The sequence below is a fragment of the Hyaena hyaena genome, unplaced genomic scaffold (genome assembly GCF_003009895.1).
Source record: "Hyaena hyaena isolate Hyena2069 unplaced genomic scaffold, ASM300989v1 scaffold_215, whole genome shotgun sequence".
Classification (NCBI taxonomy): domain Eukaryota; kingdom Metazoa; phylum Chordata; class Mammalia; order Carnivora; family Hyaenidae; genus Hyaena; species Hyaena hyaena.
The window spans coordinates 1,452,064-1,465,172 of record NW_024080846.1 but is presented as its reverse complement, the minus strand read 5'-3'; the positions used below and the strand labels follow the sequence as shown (position 1 = coordinate 1,465,172).

Sequence of the window (13,109 nt, the reverse complement as noted above, 5' to 3'; positions counted from 1 at the left end):
CCTCTCCTCTATTGCCACCCGCCTCCACTAGAACATTCTCTTGAGCATGCAAACAGGCATCAAAACTCCCACCTTAAAAATCAAACAGCACTCCTGGGGCGCCTGGGTGGCTTAGTCGGTTTTGTTTCCGACTTTCTCTTTGGTCTTGATCTCGCGGTTCATGGGTTCGAGCCCCGCGTCGGGCTCTGTGCTGACTGCCAGCTCGGAGCCTGGAGCCTGTTTCAGAGTCTGTGTCTCCCTCTCTCTCTGACTCTCCCCTGCTCACGCTGTCTCTCTCTGTCTCCTAGAAATAAATAAAATTTAAAAAAAATCAAACAGCACTCCCTTGACCTCCCCTCCCCTCTCCGGCGGTTACTCCACGTGTCAGAGTTCATCCAAAGCAGACCTGCAGTGAGTGGTGTGGGTATTGCAGGAACTAGAGCTCGCACAATTGCAAGAGGACCCGGGGAAAGGAAGGTCCCTGGAAGGGAGTGGAAGAATTAAAGAAAACTCAGTAATCAGGCTGCCTGAAGCACCCTCAGGTGGACAAATCAGAGCACCCAGGGAAATCCAGAAGCCAGACACATCCAGTTGCAGAATTGGGACTAAGAAGGGGAAATGCGGGGAGAGGTCTCAGGGAAGATATGGCTTCGGTGCAGCTCCTACATCTGTGAGCCTGCAGCCAAGTGTGTCATCCAACAGTTGTCAGAGTCAACAGTCTGGAAGCAGAGCTCGACATGGCACGGAGGAGGAGGGTCTGAAGACATCCAGGACCCACCCAGGACCTCTGCTTTCTGTAGCTCACTCTGAAGTCCTTCAGGTATTCATGGGTACCACTTCACTTCCACCTCTCATATCTTGGCAAATTTTCCTTCTTTGGTTAACTCTCACCCAGAATCTAACACGAATTCTGGGAAACGGGATGCTATTTGCTTTTGCTTCTCCTTTCACCCTCCTGCTCAGCTTCTCAGTTGGCTTTGCTGGTTCCTTCTATTTTTGACCTCTGATGTTAGAATGCTCCAGGGCTCGGTCCTCTGAGTTCTTTTTTTTTCTGCCCCCCCCTCCCCCGCCCCCGACCCCATGCCTGGAGTTGTTTTTGTTTTTGTTTTCCAGCATCACTGAGATACAACTGACATAACACATTGTGTAAGTTTAAGGTGTATCATGTGTTGATCTGATGCACTCTGAATTCTTCTCTTCTCTATCTATGGTCACCATGCAGGTGAGCTTAAATACCCATCTGTCAAATGGATATATCCAGTTCCAACTTTTCTCCTAATCTACAGACCTGGAAATCCAAATGTCTCTTGATATTCCAATAATTGATAGACTTTTCAAATTTCTTGTGTTCAAAAAGTAACTCATAGTTTCATATCTCACCTCCCTCGCCCCCCATTTTGGTAAGTGGCAAGTCCACTGTACCAGTGGTCAAGTCAAAGATCTTGATCTCATCCCTGATTTCTCTTTTTCTCTTATACCCTACATTCAAGCCCTTGGCAAGCTGTGTGAGTTTTACTTTGTAACATATCTAAAGTCTGTTCACTCCATAAAAACTTCCTGCTGAGATGCATGGGTTGATGAACTCAGTGAACAATCTATGTTTAAATGGATGTCAGAGTGTACAGTCTGTGTGAAGATACAAAGACAAAGAAGAACATGAGTTCTTTAGTAAATGTAAGTGTGGTTGGAATAAAAGTGTATGGGGGAGAAGAGTGGTCTGTTGAGGGGTCTGAAACTTACCCCCAAATGCTTTACAAAACCATTGAATGGGGGCACACGGGTGGTTCAGTCAGTTGAGCGTCCAACTCTTGATTTTGGCTCAGGTCATGATCTCACAGTTCAGGATAGAGCCCTGTGTCAGGCTCTGCACTGACAATGTGGAGCCTGCCTGGGACTCTCTCTTTCTCCCTATCTCCCTATCCCTTTCCCACTTGCATGTGTGGGCTCTCTCTCTCTCAAAATAAATAAATAAACATTTTTTTAAAAAACCATTGAATGATTTTAAGAAAGGGAATGACATTGTCAGATTTATAGTGTAGAAAAATCTCTCTGGGGGCTTGTAGAGGATGAATTGGAGGGTATCCAGAACTCAGCAGGCCAAGTAGAGACTATTTTAGTTACTTTGGTTAAGAAGTGATGAGGGCCTGAGCTACGGCATTGGCTAATGGGTAGACTTGTCAGATGTCCTACATAAAAATACCAGGCACCAAACCAAGCAGGAGGGAGATGTTGGTGAGCAGGGACAGTTCTGAAAAATACTTGCTTAACTTAAACAAGATCTTATGTGTCAATAATAATTTCCACTTATTTTTGTACAACTTCTCTACCTCACTGTTTTTTTAAAAAATATTTTTAACATTTATGTTTGAAAGAGAGAGAGAGAGAAAGACAGAGTGTGAGCAGGGGAGAGGCAGAGAGAAAAGGAGATGCAGAATTAGAAGCAGGCTCCAGGCTCTGAGCTGTCAGCACAGAGCCCTGTGTGGGGCTTGAACTCACAAATAGTGAGATCATGACCTGAGCCAAAGTCGGACACTTACCCGACTAAGCCACCCAGGCGCCCCTCTACCTCCTTACTGTTTTTTAAAGAAATGTATTTTTCATTACAGCTTGCAAGAAATGTTAAAGGACAGCAAAGGCAAAGCTTAATTTTTTTTCATTCCGTGATGTCAGCAGTCCAATACCAGACCACCCAGATCAATCACAGGTAGCCAGCAACCCTACCAAGGTACCTACCAACCAGACCAAGGGCATGTAGCTAGGGGTAAGAACAGTTTGCTTTTAAGACTAGTTCTTCCCTCAGAAAATGGGAGGAAGCCATCACTCAGCTAGCCTCTGGAACTTGAGGTTGCTGGAGCAGTAAAGTTCGCCATTAGCCCTGAATGTTCCTCCTTCCCCCAGAATGGTAGGAATTTCTCCATTGGAAAAGCAGCTGCCTATGCTTCCCTTAGTTTCCCAGTCTCTCTCCTTGTGGTTCTGGGAGAATGTTCCAACATCAATTAGACTTAGACGTGGGTCCAGGGGGAAGCCAGGGAGGAAGGGTTCACTCACATGATTCAACAACTAGAGAGAAACCAGAGACACCGTGGGTGGCACTGAGCTGATGCAAAGCTCCCGTTTCCATTTCTCTCTTCCCTGGGAAGGGGTGACCCATCCCTTCTCCCTTCTGGGAATACTAACAGCGGAAGCAACAATATTTCATCTTGTTTTTTGTTAAAGAGAATTTGGGAACTGTGTTTGCTGTGTCTTTGTGGTATAAAGGGGGGGGGGGGCTCCTGACTAGCAACTCAGAAATAAAAACTGTACTTAAATGGCTTTTGGACCTTTAACTCCTAATTTTCTTACAAAGGTTGGGGGCGGGGCGGGGCAAGCAATCAGAGAATGATTGGTCATCCTCTCAGGTCTTCATGAAAGACAAAGACTGAAAGACCCCATTCCTCAGATACCCAAGCAAGAGTCTCTAACAGTCCTTCGGAAGAATAGTAAGCCATGGCAGGTCCTGGGGTCTTCCTGAGCTCCTGGTCCCAGGTTTCTGATGGAAAACCTTTAAAAACACTACCAGAGGGGCACCTGGGTGGCTCAGTCAGTTAAGCATCCGACTTCGGCTCAGGTCATGATCTCACGGTCCGTGGGTTCGAGCCCCGGGTCAGGCCCTGTGCTGACAGCTCAGAGCCTGGAACCTGTTTTGGATTCTGTGTCTCCCTCTCTCTCTGACCCTCCCCTGCTCACGCCGTGTCTCTCTCTCAAAGAAATAAAACATTAAAAAAAATTATTATTTTTTTTTTTTTAAATTTTTTTTTTAATGTTTTTATTTATTTCTAGGAGAGAGAGAGACAGTGTGAGCAGGGGAGGGTCAGAGAGAGAGGGAGTCACAGACTGAAACAGGCTCCAGGCTCTGAGCTGGCAGTCAGCACAGAGCCTGACGCGGGGCCCGAACCCACGAACCGCGAGATCATGACCTAAGCGAAAGTCGGACGCTTAACCGACTAAGCCACCCAGGCGCCCCAAAAAAAATTATTTTTTAAACACCACCAGAGAGGGGCACCTGGCTGACTCAGTCAGTGGAACATGTGGCTCTTGATCTCAGGGTTGTGAGTTTGATCCCCATGTTGGGTGTAGAGACTGTGTAAGTAACAAAAAAAAAACAAAAACAAAACAAACAAAAAAACACCATCAAAGAAGAACAGTTAGAAAAAGCAGCCTTGGGCAGAATTGTGCAGTGAATCTACATTTGTTTTCTATTGTGTAGCAAATGACTACAAACATAACAGCTTAGAACAACACATGTTTATTAACTCACAATTTCTATATGTCAGGAGTCTGGGTATAGGGGCGCTGGGTCTTCTGCTCAGAGTCTCACCAGGCTGCAAGGAAGATGTCAGCCAGGGCCACAGGCTCATCCGGGGCCCAGGGTCCTCTTCCAACCCACATGGTTGTTGGCAGGATCCACTTCCTCACAGTTGTGGAACTCATAGTGACTAGCTTTGAAGCCAGCAAGAGTATCTTTTTGACTTCTTCCATCTCTGACCCCTGACTCTCTTAAAGGGCTCTCACCTGGTTAGGTCAGGCCCACCCAAGACAATGTACCTTTTTATTAACTTAAGTCAATTGATTAGAGGGGTGCCTGGGTGGCTCAGTTAGTTAAGCATCCAACTTTGGCTCAGGTCACGATCTCATGGTTTATGAGTTCGAGCCCTGCATCAGGCTCTGTGCTGACAGCTCAGAGCCTGAAGCCTGATTCTGATTCTGTGTCTCCTTCTGGCTCTGCCCCTCCCCCTCTCACACTCTCTCTCTTTCTCTCTCAAAAATAAACATTAAAAAATGTTTTTAATTGATTAAAGACCTTAATTCCATCTTTGAAATCCTTTCACCTCTGTTACATAATATAACATAATCATTAGAAGCAAGTTACAGATCCTGCCCACATTCAACGGAAGGAAATTATACAAGGACATGGGTCCTTGGGGGTTCTCGGAATTCTGCCTACCACAGATTCCAAGAGCTTCTGGAGAGAACAGCCCTTTCTTGAGGGATGAATGGAGTGGATGATAATCTTTGAGACTGGAACTCTGAGTTAAAGGATTTATAAGTGTCTTTTGCTGTAGTGGGCTGAATAGTGGTCCCCAATTATAGGTCAACTTAGACTCTCAGAATATGACCTTATTTGGATTGAGCATTTTTGCAGATACAATTAAGATAAGGATTTTGACACGAGATTATCCTGGATTAGGATAGGCTCCAAATCCAATGGCATGTGTTCCTATAAGAGACAGAAAAGAGATACATATGGACACAGGAAGAAAGTGAGGACAGAGGCAGAGATTGGAGTGATATATGTCTACAAGCCAAGGAATGCTAAAAATTGCCAGAGCCACCAGAATCTAGTAAAGAGGCATGGGATGGATTCCTCCTCAGAGCCGCCAGGAGCCAGTCCTATTGACACCATACTTTCAGACTTCCAGCCTCCAGGATGATGAGAGAATAAATTCTGTTGTTTTAAGCCACCAAGGTCAAGGCAACTTGTTGCAGCAGCCTTGGAAAACTAATACATTCACTGATCATTGTCCGCATGCAAATCAATGTCAAAGAGACGGACTTGATGGTGTCAGGTGCAACACAAACTCAGACTCGGTAGAGATGCCAGTTCCCAGAGGTCAGAGGTGCCCGAAGAGATAGCAAAGCAGGGCACCTTGGCAACTCAAGCTACATTCGGCACAGAATGTCAGCAGATGCCCATTCATTTATACCTTCTTTTGTTATCCCTTCATTGATGAATTTGTTTATTTCAGCTACTGTCTAAAAAGGAGAGGAGGGCTAAAATGACTGTGGATTAAACAAGATTGGAGTTTATTTTCCTCTCACGTAAGAGTCTTAAACATAAGCAGTCTGTGGTGGAAGTGGTGACTCCACATTATTGAACACCCACGTTCTTCCTTATAAGAAGAGAGAAATGTGTCCTTATGAGAAGAGAGAAATGTGGACACAGACACACGGGGGAGGCCATGTGAAGACAGAGGCAGAGTTGTTTCTTTTTTTTTTTTTTTTTAATTTTTAATGTTTATTTTTGAGAGGGAGAGAGAGAGACAGAGTGCGAGCGGGAGAGGGGCAGAGAGAGGGAGACATAGAATCCAAAGTAGGCTCCAGGCTCTGAGCTGTCAGCACAGAGCCCGAAACAGGGCTCAAATTCATGAACTGAGAGATCATGACCTGAGCTGGAGTCTGTTAACCAACTGAGCCACGATGTGCCAAAGATTGCCTGCAACCAGGAGAACATGTAAGAGGCAATCAAGGATTCCTCTCCTAGAGCTTTCAGGGAGAGCATAACCCTGCCAATACCTTGATTGCTTACTTCTGGACTCTAGAACTATGAGGAAAGTAATTTGTTATGCTAGCCCTAGAAAACAAATTGACCGCCTCTCTTTCTGGTTCCTCACAGCCTCGTTCTAATGAATCTTTAATGTACCATAAAGCCCTGACATCCAGCAGTGCTCGTGTCCTAAACTTCCGTCCCTCAAAATTTAGCTCATCACTGGGGCGCCTGGCTGATTCAGTCAGTTGAGCATCCAGCCCTTGATTTCGACTTAGGTCATGATCTCAGGGTCATGGGATCAAGCCCCTCATGGGGTTCCGTGCTGAGTATGAACCTGATCAAGATCCTCTCTCTCTCTCTCTCCCTCTGCCCCTCTCCCTCGTCCTCGCTCTCTAAAATTTTTTTTTTTTTTTAAATAGTTCACTATAAATGCTGTGTTGGAAATGGAAGGGTGAGCCAAACCGGGACCAAAATGTCAGACACAGGCCAGACCAGAGTCTAAATGTAAAAAAGGGGCCAGAGGGGGAGATGTGAAGTGACGTGGACATGAAACCAGGGGCATCAATCTGAGGCAGGGATGAACCTACAGAAGAAAGACCAGGCCCACTCTGGCCAAAGACAAGTCCAAGACATAGTCTGTCTGCAGAAGCAGGACCATCCACAGGTCAAAACCAGAAGGCCTAGGACTAGTCCTGGCTCCCTACTCCAATGACTTCACTTACACTGGAGGAGCCCTTTGGTTTCCGAACTATTTTATATGTTGCCTCTTGTATGGTCTTCAAAACCAGTCTGCATGAGCAGAGTGGAACAGCAATAGAATGTCCATTTGATTCACAGGCAAACAAAATATCAGAGATGCCAGGTAACCTGCTCAGTGTCACATAACTGATTAACAGTGTGTATGAAGGGGAGAAAAAAATGAAATTTGGAATCTGGTAGATCGGGTTAGAAGCTATCTGATTTTGGGGCGCCTGGGTGACTCGTTCGGTTAAGTATCCAACTCTTGATTTCAATTCAAGTCATGCTTTCATGGTTTGTGAGTTCGAGCCCCGTGCTGGGCTCTGTGCTGACAGTGCAAAGCCTGCTTTGGATTCTCTCCCTCTCTCTCTGTCCACCCCCCCCCCCCCACGCACACACTCAAAATAAATAACTTTTTTTTAAAAGAAGCTATTTGGTTTCTATGAGGCTCTACTCTTTGTTATCACTTCACCTAACATTTGTAGATCGCCTCTTACAGTGTTGGCGTATTGACTGATGCTCAATAAATGACATTTCCTTCCTCCTCTGTTTTTTGCTTCTCCAGCTCCAAGTTTGGTGCTCTTTACCAGTGTTGCTTTTCTCTGACTAAAGTAATCTTCGCTAATCACAGCTCACCTCTCTAGAAGTCAGTTTCTTCATCCACTTTACCAAAGGATTGGACTAAATCATTTGCAAGGTCTCTTCCAGCCCTGATCCTCCGTGCCCTTCTGAAAGCTGCATTCCTGCGGCAGGGCTCAGCCAACCAACAGAGCAAAGCCCACACCTGTTGTACCTGCCATCGCCATCAGGGGGCGCGCCACACCATTTATGCCTTGGGTGGAGAAAAGTCTGAAGCTGGCAATGCTCCACATCGGACAGCACAGCGCTTTAGGAGAGCTAGCCACCCCAGGCACCCTCATTCCCCTTCTAAAGGCAAGAGAGAAGAGAAAGTAAACCTTTTTCCATTTACTTTATAGATGAAGAAACCGAGGAAAGCGTTTTTGCTTTCCCTTGATATCATAATAGGATGAGTTATGAAGGATTAGAATGGCCTCCTGGAGTTTCTGCTAATTGAGTTGCACACTATACCTCAACTAATTGTCCTGTAGTGGCCACATCCAGGGCTTTCTTTGTATAAGGTCGGGGAGAGCATTAGCTGTGCTCCCCATTGCAGGTTCCCGCTTCTCTGGATAGACATGCAAACATAGATGCATGCAGCCAGCAAGCCCAGATGATTGGCTTTGAGGATCAAAATATACAGGATTCCATGGCCTTCACCTCTGCCCCAGAATGAAAGGATAGAGGCCGCTCCTGCTCTGTAAGAGTTGAGGAATGGAGCTGGTGGGGAATTATAGCCTCTTGACTGCCCATGACAAGGACAGCCTGAACTGACCACCGCTCCCCAGAAGAATCTACCACAGGGAGATTCCTGGGAGAGCCTGTTGCCACCTCCTCCTTGCCCTGATTCTGCCTGCTCCTTAGCGCTTCCACCTGAAACAGAAGGTAGGTCACCTCTGGAAAAGCCAGTCACCCCCCAGCCCCTCTCTGCCAAGCTCCGCCCCCTTTTCATTCTCCTCGGTCTGTAAGTCTTCACCTCCCTAGCTTCAGAAAGTGACGATCTGTGTTCCACAGTTCGAGTGCTCGGGCCCCGCTGGCAGAAGCAGCCTGCTCAGCCTCCAAGATGTAAATCTTGCCCAGCCTGACACCTGGCCACAAGTTGCTGGATAGATGACCAGAATGGCTGACTCTCTGTCTGTCAAATGCACTGGTGACAATTTGCAGATGGAGTCCACAGCCCAGTGCAAGTCTAAACACTCTAAAAGAGCCTGACAGCTGGCACATGGGTGCGTGTCGAGCAAGACTCACGCAGTATGAGCTCTTGGATAATGTTCAAGGACATTTCTACAAACCAGAGCCCCACACTCTGTCCCCGCCCCCCCCCCCCCCCCCCCCCCCCCCCCCCCCCCCCCCCCCCCCCCCCCCCCCCCCCCCCCCCCCCCGCCCCAATCATCCTTCTTCCCTGCCCAGGAATGACTGGACAACCTTGCTCAGTGATGTTGGAAAAATATCCAGAGATGGAGAGAGGAGGCCCTCTGACTTATCCCCAGGCCGAAGCAAGACTTCCTTCTCCACAAAGCGTTCAAAGGTTGAGTTCTTGCCAAGAAACCTCCCACACCTCAGACCTCCGCGATCTCACGCTGCTCTGGATTAAAAAGGAGAAAGTCATCTTTGGTATGCAAACATCCTAAGAAATAAAACCTGGGCTCTTGGAGAAAAGGGGGCAGCAAGGACCAGGTCAAATTCACAGGGAACACCCATATGTGGAAATCTACTGGGCTTATCCTGAGGGCTGATCAAAATTGTATAACTCCGGAGCCCCCGAACCTAGCTTGTGCATTGTACGCCGCTGCCGCACAGCACGTGAAACATTTGCTGATTTCCTGGCCCTCCTGTAAATCAGCTTGGGCAATGGTCTCTGCTTACGGAGTTTAAGTAAGAACTCACAAAATGATTGAGTGATCGCCCGAAGGCATTTTCTTTCCATAGGAAACTGCTGATAAGGTTCACAAGAACTGGAACAATGAAACAACCTTATCAACTGGCTCAAACTTGTGACTCCAGTTTTATTTCAAGAGGATAACGTTGATTTCTGCAGCCCAGGAAAGGTAGGGGTTATGGAAAGGAAGGGAAGCATCAGAATATATTTATAGCCAAAGACATTTGCGCAGCACAGACAATGCTCTGTGCCTCCAGACACACATACACGTACAACACTAGACAAAATTGGTTCCTGATAGCAATGGGATCTTAGGAATTCACTGCTGGCTTGTAGCGCGGAGCTGGCATACACCCATAGGCCCTGCTCCTGAGCACAGCGAACCCCATCCACCTCTGAGCACTACACTCAAGTCTTTAGGTAGCTTGGCTTTGCTACCCACTTGCAACTGGGTTCCGTGAATTTTGGAAAGGTGGAAAATTTGGAAAGGTGGAAAAAAGACAGGAGTGTCAAAGGCTTAAGCTCACTCCCTTTCACCCAATCAGACTTCATTTTTTGTTTCATGAGGATTAGGAAGAAAGGGGCAAGGACTAGTTCTAGGTTACTGCATCTGTGAAAACCCAGCTCTAAGAAAGGAATAAGTGGATTGTGGGGGTGGCAGGGGATGGAGAAAAGAAGGCAATGGATGAACTGCATTCATTCAGTAATATTTATTAATTTGATGTTAAAAGGAAAAGAAGGGATCTGTTCTAATAGCTCACCCTCCTATGAATCCCGGAGCCACCCAGCCACCCAAAATACCCCTGAAGTCCTTCTGGCACTGCTGTGAGGTAGATCAGAGCTGTCTTGTGTCTGAAGTGGGGGAGGCCGGTGCTTAGAGATCCGTGGTGATGGGGTCAGGGACAAAACCCCAAAGCTGCACCTTTGCTAGCTTCCTGCTCCCGGCCTCGGCCACGGAGCGTGGGGAGCACTGAGTGGTCCTAGGCAGCGCAAGGGCTAGAAGGAGGAGTGATGTCTCTGCCCTAAGCACACAGCACAGAAGTGAGCAAGGTGACAGGTGTCCCGTCAAGGCTAGTCCTGTGGCTCCAGGGGCCAGCTGATCACAGGCCGCTGGATACTCCAGCTGCTGAGGTAGTGGTGAAGTTCAGGGCTTAGAAAACGTCTCTCAGAAAGACAGAGGCAGGGAGGATAGTGAAAACACACTTGCTAAAGACTCTCCCTCCCCAGTGGGTCCCCCCCTCCCCACCCCAAGGCCAAGTCATCAGGTGGAGGTCAGAGATTTCCAGCTGGGAAACTCCACAGGGCTCATTCTAAACAGAGGCCACAGTTTCCAAAAGTTCTGGATCAACAGAGTTGCTTCTTGTCGTTCAGGACCTAAGGAATTCCCCAGGAAACCCTGAAAAAGGGAGATAACATATCTTGGGGTGAGGGACACAGGGTGGGAGCAGAAGCACTAGAGAGGGCAGGGGTAAAAGTCAGGGACCCTGGAAAGCATACGTATGTAATCACACGAGAAGGCATCCGGGCTCCACCCAGCCACCCACCCCCCACCTCCAGCCCCGTTCCTACCAGGGAGAAGAACTGGCGCTCACAGGTTCCCCGACTCCTGTTTACCCTTCATATCCAAAGTGGATTCTCACCTCCACAGCTGTCAACCCTTTCAAAGAAACCACAGCTGAGGCTAAGGGCTTGGGAGGGCCTCTATTCTTCCCTGCAAGTCAAAGCCAGCCCAAGGGGCCGCGAAAAGTACGGGAGGCCAAAAAACTCGCTAGAAAATCTAACCAGGCAGGCTCAGGGTGCAGCCGCACCTCCCGGCCGCACTTCCCGCACCGGGTCCTGGGGTGAAGAACAATCCTCTGCCCTTCCTTTCTTCAACCCTGGGCCAGGTGGGTGGGATGTGGGAGAAGAAAGTGTCCTGGTCTCATTTTGGTTCCCTATTCCACGTCTCCCCTTCTTTCGCTGCAGAGCCCTCCCCAATCCCAACCCCAACCTCCGAGAAATGATAAGAGACACCGAATGCTTCCGGATCCTGAGCCGCCAACCCCTTCGCCTCGGTTACCTACCCGTCGAGCGGCGGGCACGGCCTGGACTCCGCGGGCCTGGTCAGCGCCGCAGCGGCGCCCGAGGTTTCGCCAGGCCTGGAGGCTGCGGCGCGGCGCTCCTCCCGCCGGCAGCGGCACAGCAGGCGGCGGAAGGCGCTGCGAAAGTCGGGGCTGCGGCAGTAGATGAGCGGGTTAAAGGCAGAATTGGCATAGCCTAGCCAGTTAAGGGCCAGGAAAGCCGGGCTGGGAACCAGAGAGGGGCCCCCGAGGGCGCGCACCACATTGGCCACAAAGAAGGGCAACCAGCAGAGAGAGAAGGTACCCATGATGAGACCCAAGGTGCACAGGGCCCGGTGTTCCCGGAGAGGCAGAAGGCGCGCGGGCCGCCGGCCGTAGGAGGGCGCCCCTGCGGGTGAAGCGCACGGCCCCGCCGGGACCGGGGACAGGGAGCGAGACGCTGCCGGTGGAGACTCCACTGGCGGGAAGCGGCCCAGCTCTCCGCGCAGCAGGCGCAGTTGGCGCGTAGCCACGACGAAAACGCGCGCGTAGACGAAGAGCATCACAAGAAGCGGAAGGTAGAAGGAGACTGAGGAGGAGAGCAGCGCGTAGGGTATGTTGGAGGCGAAGGCGCAGCAGTGCGGGTTGGAGTGGCAGCGCTGCGCCTCGGCGTCGGCTCCCACGCGCCACCATTTGCTCATGATGGGCGCAAACGACACGGCCGCGGACACGACCCACACCAGTACCACTGCTGCCCGGGCGCGCCGTTTGGTGACCAGTGCGCCGTAGCGCAGCGGGTTCGTCACTGCCAGGTAGCGGTCCACGGCCAGGGCGCACAGGGTTTCAATGCTGGCCGTCACACACAGCACGTCCACTGAGGTCCACAGCTCGCAGCCAGTGGCGCCCAGGGGCCAGTGGCCGGCCAGCGCCAAGGTGGCCCCCGGCGGCACTACCAGGAGTCCCACCACCAGGTCCGCTGCGGCCAGCGAGGTCACGAACACGTTGGTCATGGTCTGGAGTCTCGGCGTCCGAGCGATGGCCACGATGACCAGCAGGTTGCCTCCCACGGTGGCCAGCACCGCCAGCGCCATCAGCGCCCCGGCCAATGCCACCGCCCACGGCACCCCCGGCAGCCCACTCGTGTTGGCCGTATTGGGCGTCAGGGTGGGGACATCCGGCCACAAAGCCAGAGAGCTGTTCCCGTGAGGCCACGGAGCCATTCCGCGGCGCGCGTGGGGCGGGAGGGAGAGAGAGAAGGGGTCTCCCAACTCAGCCGGCTCGGGGGCGGGGACAGCGGGGCGTGGGAGCGATTCCCCGGGCCTGGGCCATGTTCCCTAGTTGACGGGGCGAGAACGCTCATCCTCCCACCACCCCCCTGTTCCCCCCCCCCCACCCCCGCCCGGGTGCCACCGCTTGGGGTGGGGAGGAGTGGAGGCCCTTAAAGGGGCAGCGGCCAATAGTCTCTGATGCTGCGCGTCAGGAAGGCAACTGGAGGGTGGGGAGGGAAATGAGAGGGATCCCGGAGTTTTCCTTTAACCATACCTGGAGT

General features: G+C 50.3%; 1 protein-coding gene across 1 annotated transcript; it reads right to left on the bottom strand.

The window, feature by feature from the left end:
• Window positions 1-10,778: 10,778 nt before the first annotated feature.
• On the bottom strand, window positions 10,779-12,808 carry ADRB3 (adrenoceptor beta 3). Its single transcript, XM_039242582.1, has 2 exons — window positions 11,585-12,808; window positions 10,779-10,917 (listed from the first exon to the last, which is right to left on the bottom strand). Exons 1-2 carry the CDS (start codon window positions 12,778-12,780, stop codon window positions 10,896-10,898), a joined length of 1,218 nt encoding a protein of 405 aa, XP_039098513.1. The 5' UTR covers window positions 12,781-12,808; the 3' UTR covers window positions 10,779-10,895.
• Between the last annotated feature and the right edge of the window lie 301 nt (window positions 12,809-13,109).